Source organism: Lepus europaeus, chromosome 7, assembly GCF_033115175.1.
Source record: "Lepus europaeus isolate LE1 chromosome 7, mLepTim1.pri, whole genome shotgun sequence".
NCBI lineage: Eukaryota > Metazoa > Chordata > Mammalia > Lagomorpha > Leporidae > Lepus > Lepus europaeus.
Window position 1 is genome coordinate 83687188 of NC_084833.1, and position 17412 is coordinate 83704599.

Sequence of the window (17412 nt, forward strand, 5' to 3'; positions counted from 1 at the left end):
GAATATGGAGAGAACTATGACACAAGTGTGAGGGGAGGAGACACTTAGTTTCTGTGGAGCCTACAGTAGGAATTCCCTGGGAAAGCAGCCACCAGGAGAGAATTCAGGAATGAGAGCCAGGCAGTAGATCTGGGGTGGGAGGGTATACACAAGGGAACCCTGACTCCAGGTAAGTATGATACGTGAAAAAAGCCTCCAGGAGGAGTAGAAATTTGCAAAGATCTCAGGATCCATTCTTTTTGAACACCAAGGGTGTATTGAATAAGCTTCTCCTACATGGGAAACTCCTTAGCCACTAAATGAACTAACCCTTACTCTCCTGTGATGACTGTTCTTATACGTAATCATCTAGGATTCTAAGTACTTTATTTAACCTACAGTTTATCTAATTGATTGAATCAGATTGATATGATTTATTTTTTTCTGTATGGTGAGGATGCAGAAAATATTGTTGAGCAAATGAAAACTTGAGCAGAGCCATCAACAGAAATGAAAACAAGCTAACATCATTAAAAATAACTGAAACAAGTAGGGTCAGCAACATTGCAGGCAGAACTGTAAATTTCTTGTTAGAGATGCCCCCTGCCTTTACCTGGCCAGCTCTCCTCCCAGGCCAGCCAAGTAATGAAAGTCAACAGAGTGCCTTCCCCTAGGAGGTTCACACCTCCCTTAGGATATACCCCATGTGAAGAGATAGATAGGCCTGGGCCTCTGAATTTACAAGGCCTAAAGCCCACCAGATTATTATCAAGCCCCTTCTATCAGGTTCTATTTGCCTCTCAATCAGAAAACTTAATTGTAGCTTAGACAGCACCTTTCTTAGCTCCTCTAATAATGACTCTGTCCTTTGTTCTAGGCCCTGTCTAGCACACTTGGGCCTCATTCCTTTGTAATCATAACCTCTACTCTACCACCAATGGCTCTACTCCCAACCTGTGTGTACTGATGGTCCTCTTCCCCACTTAATGCTGTATAATTGTTCAGACTTGGTTAAGGCCACTCTTAGGATCATTGGTTACTATCCTCAACCTGTCTTTTATAACCTTGTCTAAATATGATCAGAGTCGGGGAACTTGGAAGGCTTCCATAGCCTTGGCAACTCATGACGACAGCCTAGGGTGGTTACTGGCGCCATAAACTAGAGTGTCAATTTGTTGGGTCAACAACAGGAGCCACTGTGCGCTTGCTCCTGATGTGGGATCTCTGTCCTTAATGTACTGTACATTTTGATTTAATGCTATAACTAGTACTCAAACAGTATGTTTCACTTTGTGTTTCTATGTGGGTGCAAACTGTTGAAGTATTTATACTAAATTGATCTTCTGTATATAAATAGAATTGAAAATGAATCTTGATATGAATGGAAAGGGAGAGGGAGCGGGAGAGGGGAGGGATGCGGGTGGGAGGGAAATTATGGGAAGGGGAAGCCATTGTAATCCATAAGCTGTATACTGGAAATTTATATTCATTAAATAAAAGTTAAAAAAAAATAACTGAAACAAATAAATTATCCCTACTATGGCATTATTTTTCACATTAATTAATTTTGTTTAAAGATTTATTTATTTATCTGAAAGGCAGAGTTACAGAGAGAGAGGGAGGCAGAGAGAGAGAGATAGAGAGAGAGATCTTCCATTCCCTGGTTCATTTTCCAAATGGCTGCAATAGCCAGGCAGGACTGAGCCAGGCCAAAGCCAGGAGCCAGGAGCTCCCTTTGGGTCTCCTATGTGGATGCAGGGGCCCAAATACTTGGGCCATCTTCCACTGCATTCCCAGGTCCATTAGCAGGGACTTGGATTGGAAGAGGAGCAGCCAGACTTGAGTCAGTGCCCATATGGGATGCCGGTGTCATAAGCAGCAGCTTAACCTGCTATGCCACCACATCTGCCCCACATTAATTAATTTTTAGAATAAGATATCCAATTATAAGCTGGAGGTAACTTGAAAAGATAATTTCAAGAGATAACCTGAAGAATCAGAGGATAAATTCTGTCTCTCATTCCATCAAAAGACTTCCATTCACTCATTCAACAATTATTGCTAAGCACTCTCTCCACACTAGGCACTGTGATAGATGCTAAGAATGGAACGTAATCCAGAGCTTGTAGTCTCCTGGGATGGAAACAAAGACAAGTGATTAGGCAACTTCCCTATGGTACCATATTTTACTAGGAAACCATAGAAATGTACCATCTTGAGGGTGCAGCCAGCTTGGAGTACAAGGCCAGAGTCACAAGAGCTCTCAGAGCCATTTTAGTCCAGCCTTGGGCTCTTTCTTAATCACTTCTTCCCAATTTGGCAATTATTTATGCTTCCCTCCACCCCTGTTTTTCCAAAAGATGTTATTTTTGGTGCTGACTCTGCGGTATAATAGGCTAAGCCTCTCCCTGTGGTGCTGACATCCCATATGGGTGCCGGTTCATGTCCCAGCTACTCCTCTTCCAATCCAGCTCTCTCGTTATGGCCTGGGAAAGCAGTGGAAGATGGCCCAAGTGCTTGGGCCCCTGTACATGGGAGACCAGAAAGAAGCCCCTGGCTCCTGGTGTCAGCCTGGCCCAGCCCTGGCTGTGCGGCCATTTGGGTAGTAAACCAGAGGATGAAAGACCTTTCTCTCTGTTTCTCCCTCTCTTTGTCTGTACCTCCCAAATAAATAAATAAATAAATCTTTAAAAATATATTTTATAGCCGGCGCCGTGGCTCAGTAGGCTAATCCTCCGCCTTGCGGCGCCGGCACACCGGGTTCTAGTCCCGGTTGGGGCACCGATCCTATCCCGGTTGCCCCTCTTCCAGGCCAGCTCTCTGCTGTGGCCAGGGAGTGCAGTGGAGGATGGCCCAAATTCTTGGGCCCTGCACCCCATGGGAGACCAGAAGAAGCACCTGGCTCCTGCCATCGGAACAGCGCGGTACGCTGGCCGCAGTGCGCCTACCGTGGCGGCCATTGGAGGGTGAACCAACGGCAAAGGAAGACCTTTCTCTCTGTCTCCCTCTACTGTCCACTCTGCCTGTCAAAAATTAATATATATATATATATATTTTTTATTTGTATTTGTTTGAAGGGAAGAGAGAAGGACAGAAGAAGGAGAGAGAGAGAGAAAGAGAGAGAGAGGTCTTCCATCCACTGGTTCACTCCCCAAATGCCTGAGCCAAACTGAAGTCAAGAGCCTGGAACTACATCCAGGTTTCTCAGGTGGGTGGCAAGAAGTCAAGCACTGAGGTCATCACCTACTGCCTCTACAAGGCAATAAACGAGAAGCTGGATCAGAAACTGAGCACCCACATCAGAGACTCCATTGAGGTTCCTGCCTCCTGGATTCAGCCTGGCCCAGTGCCATTTGTTGTAGGAATTTGGGGAGTGCATTAGTGGATGGAGGAATCTCTCTTTCTGTCTCTCTCTCACTCTGCCTTTCAAACAAATAAACGGTTTAGAAAGCATAACTTTAGCACACTGTTGGTCAGGGAGAAACATACAACCGAGTGTAACTATTATTGATGTTTTTATTATCATTTTCATAGTAATATTATCATTGCTTTTATTATTTCATGGTACTTTCAGACTTAGAGGTGACAGACCTGCTGTCTTCCCTACTGTGGCCCTTGGAAAGAGACAGAGCATAGAGCTCTAGCGCCTTGTCTCTCAAAGTGTGTCTCAGGCATCCTACAAGCTTGTTAGAAATGCAGGAACTCCAACTCCTGCCCAGATTCATGACTCAGAGTCTAGATCCCAGGTGAGTCATGGGCAAGTTCAAGTCTGAGAAGCACTGCTCTAAGGAGAGCTAGAACTACTTCTAGCACTGTTTCTTAATCCATTGGAATCATATTTGAAACCTCGATGCCTAGTTCCCTACCCTCCATCCCCAGAAATTCCATTGTAATGGGCTAGAGTACAAAGTGTAGAGGCTCCCTAGGTGGCAGTAACATGCACTCAGGGCTTACAAGCCCACTGCCAGCAATTTGTCCTTGGGGAGTTGGGCTGCAGGGCATGATGGGAGTTTAGTTTCTTCAGCCACAGCCAGTGAAAGTTCTGGTTTGTTTTACAAAAGCAAGTATAAGGGGACATTCTTCTCTCCCCACCCCCACCATTCCCCAGTCGTCATTCCAGCCAGCCAGTCACGTGCCAAGGCCCAGTGCCAGCTTCTTGGCCAACGCTTCTGTTTCTCTATGCTGCAGTTTGCACCATCAGGCTGTATTGCCTGGCCCTGTCTCTCTCACTTGATCACTGTGCTGATTGTACTGAGCTTTTCTGCAGTGGGGGTTTGTATTTCTTTGAAATGAGATTCATCTCACTTCCCCCAGAGGCTACTGGGTTGGAGAATACCAGGAAAGATTTCCACCCCCTCTCATGTCAGACCTTAACCTCGGTGGAAAATCCAAATTCCCAGGAAGTTACCTAAGTGAAGGCTGCTGTGAGGATGATGGTGCATGTCTCACCGTAAGGGCTAAATGTTCCCAGAGGGGGCAGCTGACTGTTATGTGGAGATGAGGGTCATGTGGCTGTCATTTACTGACTTTTCATGAGAAGCAGCAAACCTGGAATTTTATGAAAAATCATCCGATTTTTCAATGTTGACAGATAATTCAAGAACTTTAAAAAGTCCTGCAGCCAAAGAAAACATCTCCAGAGGCCAGAGCTGGCTCACGGATCTCGGAGGCATTCCCTATGTTCTAAATAGCTCGTTTGAGCTGCCAACTTTCCCCCCAAGCAACCTAAATGATCTGTCTACTTTGGGCACTGCTGGAAAAGGTAAGAGACACTTGGAATCTTCTGAGTCATGTAGCCAAAGGTTTTTGGTTGAGGTGAGTCGTTCTGGGCATATTAGTTGAATAGACCTGTGCCATAGGCACACCTTCCATATGGCCAGGCCCAAGCAGGACTTGTTCTATCCTCTATGCATCCTTCAGGGTCTCAGTGGACTCCTGCATGATCTGGAATCAAACAGTGTAAGAGTTGTGTAGAACATGCCGTGTCTCCCTGGGACCATAGAACAGAGGGAAAGCCTGCTGTCTTCCCTCTCCTCCCTACCGTATCCTCTCCCCTCCCATGCATAACAGACAACCCCATCTTTGACAGAACTCCTTGTTTGATGCTGCCACATCTCTGCTAGTAACCAAACGCTTCTCCCTCAATATTCTCTTTATACAAGATGATGTGACTTGTGTTTGTTACTAATATTAGATTTGCAACAGATGCCCTCATTGTTGGGCCCTGGGCACACACAGGGCAGATTAATAATCCAAAGACAAAGGCCTCAAATGTCCAGAAGTTGCTGCAAGGCATGGGGGCTCACATTCTGTCGGGCAGGGGGAGGGTCAGACCTGTGAGAGACCCAGGGACTGAGCCCAGAGATCCATGTTCATGAAAATGTAGAGTTCCTGGGGTGAGGGAAGAGTGGGTATAAAGCACCAAGAGGAGGCATCTTCATGTGAACACAAGCAGTGACATCCAAAAACGTGCTGAAAACGGCAGTCACCTATCACATCAGAGGCCAAAATTAGGACCCGGGGTAACCAGATAGCAAGATTAAGGGGTCAGTAGATATTTCTTTCTTTCTCTTTAAAAGTATTTCACAGGAAGTGGTGGGGCAAGGGTAAGAGAGAGAGGGAGAGGCAAAATGAATTTCCATCTTCCAGTTCACTCCCACATGCCCACACTGGCCAAGACTGGACTCAGACAAGGCTGGGAGCTGAGAACTCAAAATCAGGTGCCCAGTTACTTGAACTATCACTTCTGTCCCCCCAGGGTCTACATTAACAGAAAGCTGGATTCAGGAGCCAGAGCCAGAAATTGAACCCAGGTCATCCATGTGGGATGTGGGTGTTTAAACACCTGTCCCAGTCAGTAGATATTTCAGTGGCTGAGGCCAGTGTCATGGTTCTTTCTGCTCCTTTCCACTTTTCTCAATAATGCATTTGAGACAGATCCGAGGAGGGTAGTTACAAACTATGAACATTCTGGCTCTAATAAAAAACCCTAGGATTTTCTTTCCCTCTCCCTTGTCTTTACCATGCCCTCTTTCACTTCTGCAAGATAATCTAAGTGTTTCTCAACAGTCAATGTGTTTTGTTGAGCCCTTGTGAAAGTCAATGTCATACACCGACGGATAGAAGGTGTCTCCTTGTCTCTGTGACCTCCAACACACTGCTACAGGTGAACAGACATTGTTCTTTTTTTTTTTAAGATTTATTTATTTTATTTGAAAGTCAGAGTTACACACAGAGAGAAGGAGAGGCAGAGAGAGAGATAGAGAGAGAGAGGTCTTCCATCCTCTGGTTTACTCCCCAGTTGGCCGCAACGGCCAGAGCTGCACCGATCCACAACCACGAGCCAGGAGCTTCTTCCAGGTCTTCCACACAGGTGCAGGGGCCCAAGGACTTGGGCCATCTTGCACTGCTTTCCCAGGCCATAGCAGAGAGCAGGATCGGAAGAGCAGCCAGGACTAGAACCGGCACCCATATGAGATGCCAGCACTGCAGGCAGTGGCTTTACCCACTACTCCACAGTGCCGACCCCAGACGTTATTTTTAATGAGCATTTTTTCCCCCCGCAGTAGTCCTAGTGCTAGTGCATTGAAAAATTGCCTGGCTGGCGCTTTGGCATCGGGGGTAAAGTTGCAGCCTACAGTGCCGGCATTCCATATGAGCAACAGTTCGAGTCCCAGATTCTGAACCTTTGATCCAGCTCCCTGCTATGGCCTGGGAAAACAGTGGAAGATGCCCCAAGTCCTTGGGCCCCTGCACCCATGTGGGAGATCTGGAAGAAGCTCCTGGTTCCTGATGTCAGTCTGGCCTAGCCCTGGCTGTGCAGCCATTTGGGGAATAAAACAGAGGATGGAAGATCTCCCTCTTCCTCTCCCTCTGTCTCTCTGACTCTGCCTCTCAGTAACTTTCATATAAATAAATAATCTTTTTTTTAAAAAAAAAAAAAAAAAGAAAGAAAAACTGGTCTTGGTCAAAGTCAGTGAATCAAGGTCATTTGGTCTCAGGATTTTGTCAGGAAAGTTCAATGCTTTAAAGCCCTATCTTGGTTTGGAGTTGAATCATCAAGTGAACTCTGCATCTTGCCCATTTATAAATTATTTAATCTTTCTGAAGATGACAAAAAAAAACTAACATACTTCCCTTGAAAGTCCAGAATTTCAAAATAGCATTTTCATAATCCCCAAATCAAAGTCTGGTCATCTACTTGTAGAGATGGAAGAAAGGACTTACGTGTACTAAACTTTGCAATAGGCTGGGTGCTTCACAGGATTATCTCATTTAATGTCATGCAATGACATGAGACAGCTATTACTGCTGCGTTACAGACGGCGGACTTCAGAGTGAGAGAGCTCAGTGGGTAAGTGGCAGAGTTCAGATTTAATCCAAAGATTCCTGCCTCCCAAACCTGTGTTTTCCCATGTGTCTGCACTTGGAGAGTTCTTCTGCAATTCCCCCATGCTGTGGACAGGCACATATAGGCTTAGAAATAGGACTGAATGTTTTTCTTTGTCTTCTAGTGATAAAAATAAACAGCGTTTTTAAACTCATCTGTAATTACAATGAAATGGATACTGAGGCAGATGGCTTTCTGAAGCAAATGTTTACACGTCTGTGTTGAAAATAGACATGACCTGGTAGAAAGCTTAGATTGTAGGTTCTAGAAGGGCTGAGACCATATTTAATTCATTTTGTGTCCCCAGCAATTATCACTGGGCCTGGCCTCCAGGAGTCTACCCCGTATTTACTGAAAGAATGAATGAATGTTTCTGCACCAGAATTTGGAAAGAAGAGACCATCTTCCGAACTTGATCAAGGAGAGCCTCAGGACATGGATGGACTTACTGAGCAGACTGCTGTCTTCAGTGGTACTGGGTAATATTAGCAGGCCCAGTCAAGCAGCTTGTCCACATCTGGAAGACATGGATTTTTGTTGTCTCATTGCCTGGGGCATTACAAGCAGAATGAATAAATGTCTTGGTGATCTATGAAGCACAATGAAAAGGAAGTCCTACTGAGAGTTTTTCTATAGTTGATACCTAACTAAATTTATAGTGGCTTCCAAACTTTAATTTGACATTTGCTTTTTAAAATACAGTATTTTCTTCTTTTCATAAAATTTCTTTATTTAGTTTTAGAAAGGCAGAGAGACAGAGGGATACAAAGATGGACAGAGATCTTCCATTTGCTGATTCATTCCACAATTGCCTGTAATAGCTGAAGCTGAGCCAAGCTGAAACCTGCAGTCCAGGACTCAGTCCAGGTCTCCTTCATGGGAGGCAGTGACCCAACTAGTTAAGCCATCATCTGCAGCTTTGAGCACCGGTCTGAGTCCCAGCTGTCCAACTTCCAGTCTAATTCCCTGTTAATATGCCCAGCAAAGTAGTGCAAGGTGACGCAAGTACTTGGGCCCTTGCCACCCGTGAGGGAGACCCAGATTGAGTTCCAGGATCTTGGCTTTGGCCTGGCCCAGACCCAGCTGTTGCAGCCATTTAGAGAGTGAAACAGCAGACAGAAGATCCCTCTCTTTCTGTCTCTCCCTCTGTTACTCTGCCTTTCAAATAAATGAATAAATCTTTTTAAAAGTTTACCATCTCAATCATTTATTAAAAATTTATTATCTATTTGAAAGGTGGAGTGACAGATAGAGAGGTAGAAAGACAGAGAAAGGAATCTTCTAACCTCTGGTTTAGTCCTCAAATGGCCACAATAGTGGAGGCTAGACCAAGCTGAAGCCAGAAGCCAAGAACTCCCTTCAGGCTTTTCATAACATCCTCTGCTCATTTCCTGGCCACACTAATAGAGTGCCATTTTTTAAACCATTTTTTTTTTTGACAGATAGAGTTAGACAGTGAGAGAGAGAGACAGAGAGAAAGGTCTTCCTTTCCGTTGGTTCACCCCCACAAATGGCCGCTACGGCCGGAGCTGCACCGATCCGAAGTCAGGAGCCAAGTGTTTCCTCTTGGTCTCCCATGTAGGTGCAGGGGCCCAAGGACTTGGGCCATTCTCCACTGCCCTCAAGGGCCACAGCAGAGAGCTGGACTGGAAGAGGAGCTATCGGGACTAGGACCCGGCGCCCATATGGGATGCCAGTACACGGGATTCTGTCCCAGTCACTCCTCTTCCTGTCCAGCTCTCTGCTGTGGCCCGGGAGAGCAGTGGAGGATGGCCCAAGTGCTTGGGCCCTGCACCTGCATGGGAGACCAGGAGAAGCACTTGGCTCATGGTTTCGGATCAGCACGGTGCGCCAGCTGCAGCGGCCATTGGGGGGTGAACCAACAGAAAAGGAAGACCTTTTCTCTCTCTCTCTCTTTCTCACTGTCTACTCTGCCTGTCAAAAAAATAAATAAATAAAATAAATAAAAATTAAAAAAACAGCAACCAATACCACTTTTAAGAATTATCAGAAGTTTAGCTTTGCTAGAAAGAAGACAGCTCTGCAGGATTTCAGGTAAACATGACTCAACCTCCTATGGCTAATGCCTCTACAACCCTCGTGACTCAGTAGACTGTTTTCTGCCACCCACCTGTAGGCTGAGCCAGGCAGTCTCTCTTACATTTAATCATTAATAGGAAAATAAATCAGGCATTCTAACTCACATGGGAGCTACCTCTCAGCTTCCTCACTTCTCCTAATAGGTCATATTACATCAGCTTCCTCATTATTTGATTTCTTGTAAGTACTAGAGCACCTTTGGAGAGGAGAGCCAAAGACATAGCTTCAGGGGTCTAGAATTTCATGATTGCTGTAGTACACAAGCCATGTTTCAACACCTCTCATTATAAAGTCTGATTTTCCATATCCCCTTTTTCTTTGCAGAGCTGCTCCATCCCAGAATAGCCCAGGGATCCATAACACATAGCACTTTCTGTAACAGAGCATTTCTCTTGCTGAATTGTAATTGCATGTCTGTCTGTCTTCCATACTAGATTTCAAGTGCTGTGGTGCAAAGACTGTGTCAGTCTTGTGCTAGACTAGAGTTGGATACAGCTTGGGTTAATGGTACAGAACTCGGCTGCACGAAGGTTCCCCTGTATTGCCTCTCTTTGTCTGAGGCAGAGTAGCCTACAGAAGATCAGTTAACTTCTCTCTGCTCTTCCAGTTACTCACATGGCACAGAGATGCTGGCATGAGTGCCAGTATGGCAGGAACCAGGTTAAATGTCTCTTCCCCTGAATACCCAGCATCTAGCACAATTTCTGGCTTATGGTAGATATTCTAAAAACATCCCGAGAATAAGTGAATGAATTAGAGCAATGAGAACTAAAATAAAGCTTCAAAAACGAGAGGCTTCTTCATTCATTTATTCAGTCACTCACTATATTGAATATTTACTGTATAGGAGCACCATGTGTTTGTCGAACGGGGAAGGTAACAATTATTAAACAAGGGAAAAACTGGCTTTAATAGGCACAAGTGAAAGAAGGCTCTGAACCTCGGGAGGGGGTGATGGATGAAGGCACGCGTGCAGGAAAGTGGGTGACTCGACAGTAGTAGGATCGCAGGAAAAAAAAGATTACATGAAAGGTGAAGGATGCAAAGGGTGGTGAGAATTCCAGGTCAAGGGAAAACACTTATGCTAAAAAGGCTCAATGACAGGAGAGAGCATTGCACTTTCACAGTCTTGGAACAGCAATAAGTTGAATTCTGTGTAGAGCACAGAGACATGGTGAGAATGGCAAGAGGAGAGGCTTGAGAGCATGGATTCAGTCAGAAGGGAGCATGAGAAGAGGTTGTAGGAGTAGGATAATATCATCAGATTTATATCAGGAAGGCAGCTCACCTGGGGAGTGGAGTCAGAGATGACAGGGTAACAGGTGAGTATGAAAGATGAGCATGACTTGATGTGACCATGGGGATGCAACTGTCACCAGAGCACGAGGGCAAGGGGAAGAAATATCTATGGGGCTCATGTGTAAACAGCTTGGGAGAGAACCACCAAACTACAAAGAGCCAGTCAACTATCATTTCACTCCCCATCAACCACGATTGCTCCTCTTCAGGCCACCACCGAAGGCTACTGACAGATGTTAGAATTGACTGTAGAAACCTATGAGAATCTAGTTTGAAATTTGCTCCTCTGTGAAAAAAAAGTCTGTAAAGAAGTAAAGGGGACTAGATGTGGCCAAAAGGACACACACATAAAGACACTTCTCAAAACAGTCTTCCCCTGGAATGAGCAGTTAGCCAACATTTTAATTAAATAAAGGCAGTCCCACCCTGTTGCTTCAGAATCTTGGGGTGATTTGTACTATATATATATATATATATATATATATTTGTACAATATATATATTATTGCAAAAGCAAATATAATATATATTGTACAAATAATATAATTTTATATTTGGAAGACAAATACATGAAAAGAACCTCTGTTGCATTGTATTATAAAGGAAATAACGCAGGTAAAACTGTCCTCACTTCAGGATGTGCAAAGGTTCTGTGTATGTGTGTGTATCAGTCACCGTGGCAGGAAATCTGCCCAGAGGGTAGAAGAGTGGGTATAAAGGTTTTATTTTTATCAAAGGTGGGACAGAAGGCAAGAGTGAATTAAAGTCCTATGCCTTAGTCATAAAGCCCAGTGATTTACTGTGTTGTATTTTCTGCACTTGTTAAAATACAACATAATTATCATATCTGACATCAGTCACTCCTGATTTTGGAAGCCATTGGGATCCAGAGAGTAAGGAGCCACTACCCCGCCCCTGGTAGTACACATTCTAGCAGAAGGGCAGATGTAGGAGTCATTAATACCTGAATACGGGAAGCATCACAATCGATGCATGCGCAAACGGCACAGAAAAGACAGAGGTGACCCCTCGTTGTTCTACTGTGTTTATATGGATTTCTATGATTGGCATCATGAGTCCCACTGGGGGACACCTGTCATCAATCCTAGAGAACAGTATCAGTATTTAACAATATTATAAAACCTATAATCCTCCCAATATCCAAGAGGGGCCTCAAGATCTCATCCGAGAGGACTGAGTTACTGCCTCCAGATGACAAGAGTTATCACCCTAGATCAATCTAGCCTCTTTTTTTTTTTTTTTTTTTTTGACAGGCAGAGTGGACAGTGAGATAGAGACAGAGAGAAAGGTCTTCCTTTTGCCGTTGGCTCACCCTCCAATGGCCGCCACGGTTGGCGCGCTACAGCCGGCGCACCGCGCTGATCCAATGGCAGGAGCCAGGTGCTTCTCCTGGTCTCCCATGGGGTGCAGGGCCCAAGCACTTGGGTCATCCTCCACTGCACTCCCGGGCCACAGCAGAGAGCTGGCCTGGAAGAGGGGCAACCGGGACAGGATCGGTGCCCCGACCGGGACTAGAACCCGGTGTGCCGGCGCCGCAAGGCGGAGGATTAGCCTATTGAGCCATGGCGCCGGCTTAATCTAGCCTCTTCTGGGACATAACACTAACTCTGTGTGTGGTTTCCCTTTAAGATACAAAATTAGTCTTCATTTTAGAGCTCAAACCTTGTCAACCTTTTCAGGCATTGTTTAAGTCCCAAAGTCAGTTCTCCTGAAAATTAGCCTCCTACTCTATAGGCTCACCTCACAGCTTTGCTCTGACTTGGAGGAAAGGCCAGGCCTGGAATTAGAGCGATCTGCTTCAGGTCTGGCTCAGAACTTGCCTGCTGTGCCATGGCAGGCAAGCATCAACATGCTCTGGACCTCGGTGTCCCAAGCGGAACACTGGGAAACAGGATTATGTGAGAAGCCAGCAAGGGCCTCTGGCCCTGAGTGGGTGCCCTGTCTCTCTCTCTGCTGCCATGCTGTCCAAGTCCCCATCTCTCAGTAGGGGTTATTGCTTTCTCGTGTCTTTCCTTCTTGCATTCTGGACTGGTCCAATGCACCAGATTCTGCCCAGAAAGCAAATATGATTGTGTCACCACTGCTGTAAGGTCCAAACCCTCAACATTACCTACTATATTCTTGTAATATTCTTTCTAAAGTACAAGTCAAGAGCCACTGGTGGGACATAGACATGAGTTTATGGGTCTCCATCAGCAGTTTTTTAAAAAGATGGAATAAAGTAGAATAGAACAGAAATGAGAGATGGCGAGGCCAATTGTACACCTGGGTATTATTCCACAAAACTGGTTTTCTCACTGTGGGTCTTGTCAAGCAATATTTGAAGGCCTCTGGCCTATGATTCCCTGGAGGATAGGAGCCCTGCCTCCTTCTTTAGCCCCATTTCCCATAATCTTCCCCCAGTTACCTGCTGCGGATCCCCACCAGAAGTCTTCCTGAATTCCTCCAACACATCACCTTCCTTTCTGCCAGGGGAATCCCATAGCACAGTTCAGTTTCTCTCTGTTATGTAACACATCCTCCAGGTCTCAGCGCAAATGCTACTGCTTGAGGCAAACCTTCCCATACTGTATTCCAAGCCCCACAGGGGCTGAATTCTCACAGCAGCGTGGGCAGTTTGTAATTAGTCCTGTAATCGCGTGCTTCTTGGGTTCACGACAAGCCGTCGAGTAGGGTGCTGTCTTCCTGACCCGGAGGACCTGTTCTTGTTGGTCCCTGCCGTAAGCCAGCACGGAGCCCAGGGTGGCACGTGAGCATTCACGGAGAGCAGTGAGGACGGAATCCCCCAGCCTCTCAGTCCTTGGTGGTGGTCTCCCTTTCTGGGTGTCAGTTTGGCTCCTCATCCTTGCACCAAGCCAACCCCGGCAGGGCTGGGACGGTCGGCCTAGGTATGGAACTTCCGCTAACGGGATCCTAACTGGGATGTCAGGGCTTCTGAGTAGCTTCAAACAAAACAAGCAAGCAAACCAAACATCAGGGTTGTATACGGAGACGGCGGCCGAGCAGTTCAGTGAGGAGGAGAGACTGAGCTTCATCAGCTTTCAGGAGGGACCGCTGCTCTTTAGCTTCGAAGTCCCCACAGCTCCGCGACCCCTCTCGCGGCCCCTCCGCATCCCCGAGGGCCCCTGCGGCGCGCTAGACCAGGGGGTTTCTTGGCGCCCAGCCCCGAGGACCGTCCCCTCCCAGCCGCTCGGACTCGCCCGCTCAGGCTCCGAGCCGCCGCTCCTGCCGGGGACGCGCTAGATGCTGCAGCGCGCAGGGGCGCGGCGGCAGGTGCCCCGCGCTTCCAGGAGAAGCGGCCGCACCGCGGAGCGCGGATCCCTGGCCTCTGCTGCCATCTTCCGCGAGGGAGGCAGGGCGGCAGGGGCGCGGCCTCCGTGCGCGGACCGCCCCCGCCGCCAGGGCCGCCCCGCCCGGCTGGCCGAGCGCCGCGCCTGGGTTCCGACTTCCCCTCAGGCCGAGCCGGGCGGCAGCGCGCGCTCCCCGCCCAGCCCGCAGAGCCCGCGCCGCGGCCGTCCCGCCGCGCTCGCAGAGGCCGCCATGGGCCCCGCGCGCTGGCTGGCTCTGGGCAGCCTCCTCGCCCTGGCCCGGCTGCTGGACGGCCGGCTCGTGGGCGAGGACGAAGGTGGCTTTGGCGAATGCGACAAGTTCTTCTACGCCGCGACCCCGCCCGCGGGGCTGTCGGCCGAGTCCCACGTGAAGATCTGTCAGCGCGCGGAGGGCGCCGAGCGCTTCGCCACCCTGTACAGCACCCGCGACCGCATCCCCGTGTACTCGGCGTTCCGCGCCGCGCGCCCCGCGCAGGGCAGCGCCGAGCCGCGCTGGCTGGTGGAGCCGCAGGTAAGCGAGGTGGCCCCCGAGCCTGGCCGCGCCTCCAACCGGCGCTCCGGGAAAGGCAGCTCCCACGCCCTAGGGGGCCTGGGGAGGCACCCCGCCGCGCCCCGGGCGTTCCAGCCTGCCTCGCCCCCTGCCGAAGCTGCAGGAAGAGCTTGGCGACCTGCGAGCTTTTGGTGAAGCGACTGGGGCGGGAGGAGCCCCGTGGGAGGCGTTCTCCCTCCATTTGGGCGCGGACATCTGCAGTGTCTCACTCGTTTCCTGAGTAGTGAGGAGCTTGAGATAGACCCAGGAGAGCGTTCTGATCCGCAGGAAGCCCAGGCTGGGCACCCACAGGCCTGGGCAGGCGTCACTTGCCGCATTCGTCGGGGGAGGGGAGGTAGGCGGGTGGGCGTTCTTATCCCCACTGTGCAGAAGAGGGAGTGCTGGTGGGTGGGGCGAAGAGCCTCGCAGAAGCCCACCCGGCTGGTAGGTGGGGCAGGTCTTTTGGCTAGAAAGTCGCTGTCCTTTCTCCTGGGGAACGCTCCCCTTCTGCGGAGCCCAGCCTAGCAGGGCAATCCTTCCCTCTACAGCCGGTAAATTAGATGTGAAGCTGTGTTGAGCTAGAACAGCAAAATAAAGGCACAGGTTTGGGGGGAATGTAGTGGGAAAAGTGGTGGGGAAACATTGAGTACCTTCCACTGATGGGAAGACCAAACCAGTTTTTCCTGATGTTTCATATCGATATCTGTACTATCAGATCACTTGCCAAGCCTGTCACCTCTCCTGGTGTTCTGTCCCGTCTGGTGCTGGTGACCAAACACTCAGAGGCGGCCCTGCTGAACCTGCTGGCCTGCTCTTAACACCTTCTGGCTCACCTCTGCCCAGCTGGCCTCTCCTCTGCAACACCCCTGGCCAGGCCCCCTTCAGCCTCTGGCCAGTCTCTCCCCGCCCTCATTCCTCATGGCCACAGCTGCCCAAGACCACACCACACTGGCCTTCAAGGTGCTTCCTCCAGAGCTGCCGGCTATGAGCCCATTCAGATATTTCGAGCTCTGAGATCTTGGCCAGGTCTTCAACAATCCGCACCTGATTGCCTTGCCCTCTCCGCACCCTTCACGTGCCCTGCCTGTCGACATCAGAGGCAGTGAGATCTGGCATGCAAAGCGTACTGTAACTTATGCATACTTCAGATAGTTTTTTTAAAGACTTATTTATTTATTTGAGAGGCAGAGTCACAGAGAGAGAGAGAGAGACAGAGAGAGAGACAGAGAGACAGAGAGAGGTCTTCCATCTGCTGGTTCACTCCCCAGATGGCCACAAGGGCCGGAGCTGGGTGTATTGAAAGCCAGGAGCCAGGAGCTTCTTCCAGGTCTCCCACGTGGGTGCAGGGGCCCAAGGACTTGGGCCATCTTCCACTGCTTTCCCAGGCCATAGCAAGAAGCTGGATTGGAAGAGGAACAGTCAGGACCCAAACTGGCACTCACATGGGATGCCAGCACCACAGTTGGAGGCTTAGCCTACTATGCCACAGTGCAGGCCCCCAGACACATTTTAATCTAAAATTATTCTTCCCCTTGCAGTGCAACCCAGCTCCTCGTGCTATGCCCTGTGATTGTGGGCCTGTGAAGAAAGTGGGTGGCCTGATCCTTTCTCCTTGAGAACCTCACAGGACTGCTCAAGGAGACAGGATAGAAATGTGAAGAAGTCACAAGACCGCAGATTTCAGTTAGATTCAGAGCACATTTAGTAATTACCTGCTGTATGCCAAATATTTAGAAAACTGAGCGTAGCTGCTCATCCCCAGAGCTTCCTAACTTGCACGTAGAGAGGTGCCATAGCACCTGGTTAGAGTTGTGCTGTGTGGGTTCAGATCCCAGATCCTCCACTAACTCTGTACACTAGGGCAGGTTAGTCCAGAGACATCAACAGCGTGGGATGGTTGTTAGAATTAAAAGTGTTAATGTTATGAAATTCTCAGAGAGGCAGCCAACGCAAAAGTGCAAGCTGTTGTGACATAAGCAAAAAACCGTACTTTAATAAAGGTACACAAAGTCTTATTAGATTTCCTTTGTATTGGAAGTGATGGGGGAAATCTTCTGGTCAGGATGATATTTTTGCTGTGCCTGGAAGGATAAGGCCGAGTTCAGAAAGGAGACAGGAGGAGGGAATTTCAAGCAGAGGGAACATCACCTGTGAGAAATGCATGACTGATTCAGGGATGAGTTCGTGGGGTGTGGTTGGGAGAGGTGAGTAGCCTATTAATTATTCCGGACACAGGGCAGTAATGGAAGGGAGGGGCGAATAGGGGAGGCTCAGGGAGGCAGAGCCGTTTATTCAGTTTTTGAAGGGATCATCAAGAAACACTACTTGGCAGAGAGAAGTGGAGAACCAAATCACCAAGCAGTGGAGGCCCTGGGCAGAATAATAAGGAAAAATGGATCAGGACAGGGAGGGAAGTTGTTCCAGATGGTTCCTGGGCAGAGAAGTAGAGCAGTTTTGGCAAGTACAAGAGGCCAGAGTCTCCCCTCCACCTTGCTGGAGAAGCCAGAGTGGCCGCTGATGCTGACCCTGCAGGATGCTTTCCCTGGGAGCTAGATGGGCTCCCGCCCCGCCCCCAGTCGCAGGGAGCCAGGGATGATAAGGAGGGAGGAGCACTGCAGCAACCCTGACCCTCCTCCAGTCTGCTCCCAGAAGCCTGCCTCACAGCCGGGAGCCCCACTGCAGAAGGCTGCTCGGGGCTCAGTGCTTACTTCTGGCTGCTTCCAAACAGTTTGGAATGTTGAGTCGCTTTGCGCCCACATCACCTTT

The 17412-nt window shown here is 48.6% G+C and overlaps 1 protein-coding gene across 1 annotated transcript in view; it reads left to right on the top strand.

Moving 5' to 3' along the window:
* The first annotated feature begins 14322 nt into the window (after nt 1-14322).
* The window catches only part of ENDOD1 (endonuclease domain containing 1), a 38802-nt gene continuing 35712 nt past the window's right edge, over nt 14323-17412 (top strand). Inside the window, exon 1 of the mRNA XM_062196897.1 lies at nt 14323-14628. Coding sequence (XP_062052881.1) covers nt 14329-14628 — 300 coding nt within the window. The 5' untranslated portion in view covers nt 14323-14328. The remainder of the gene's footprint in view (nt 14629-17412) is intronic.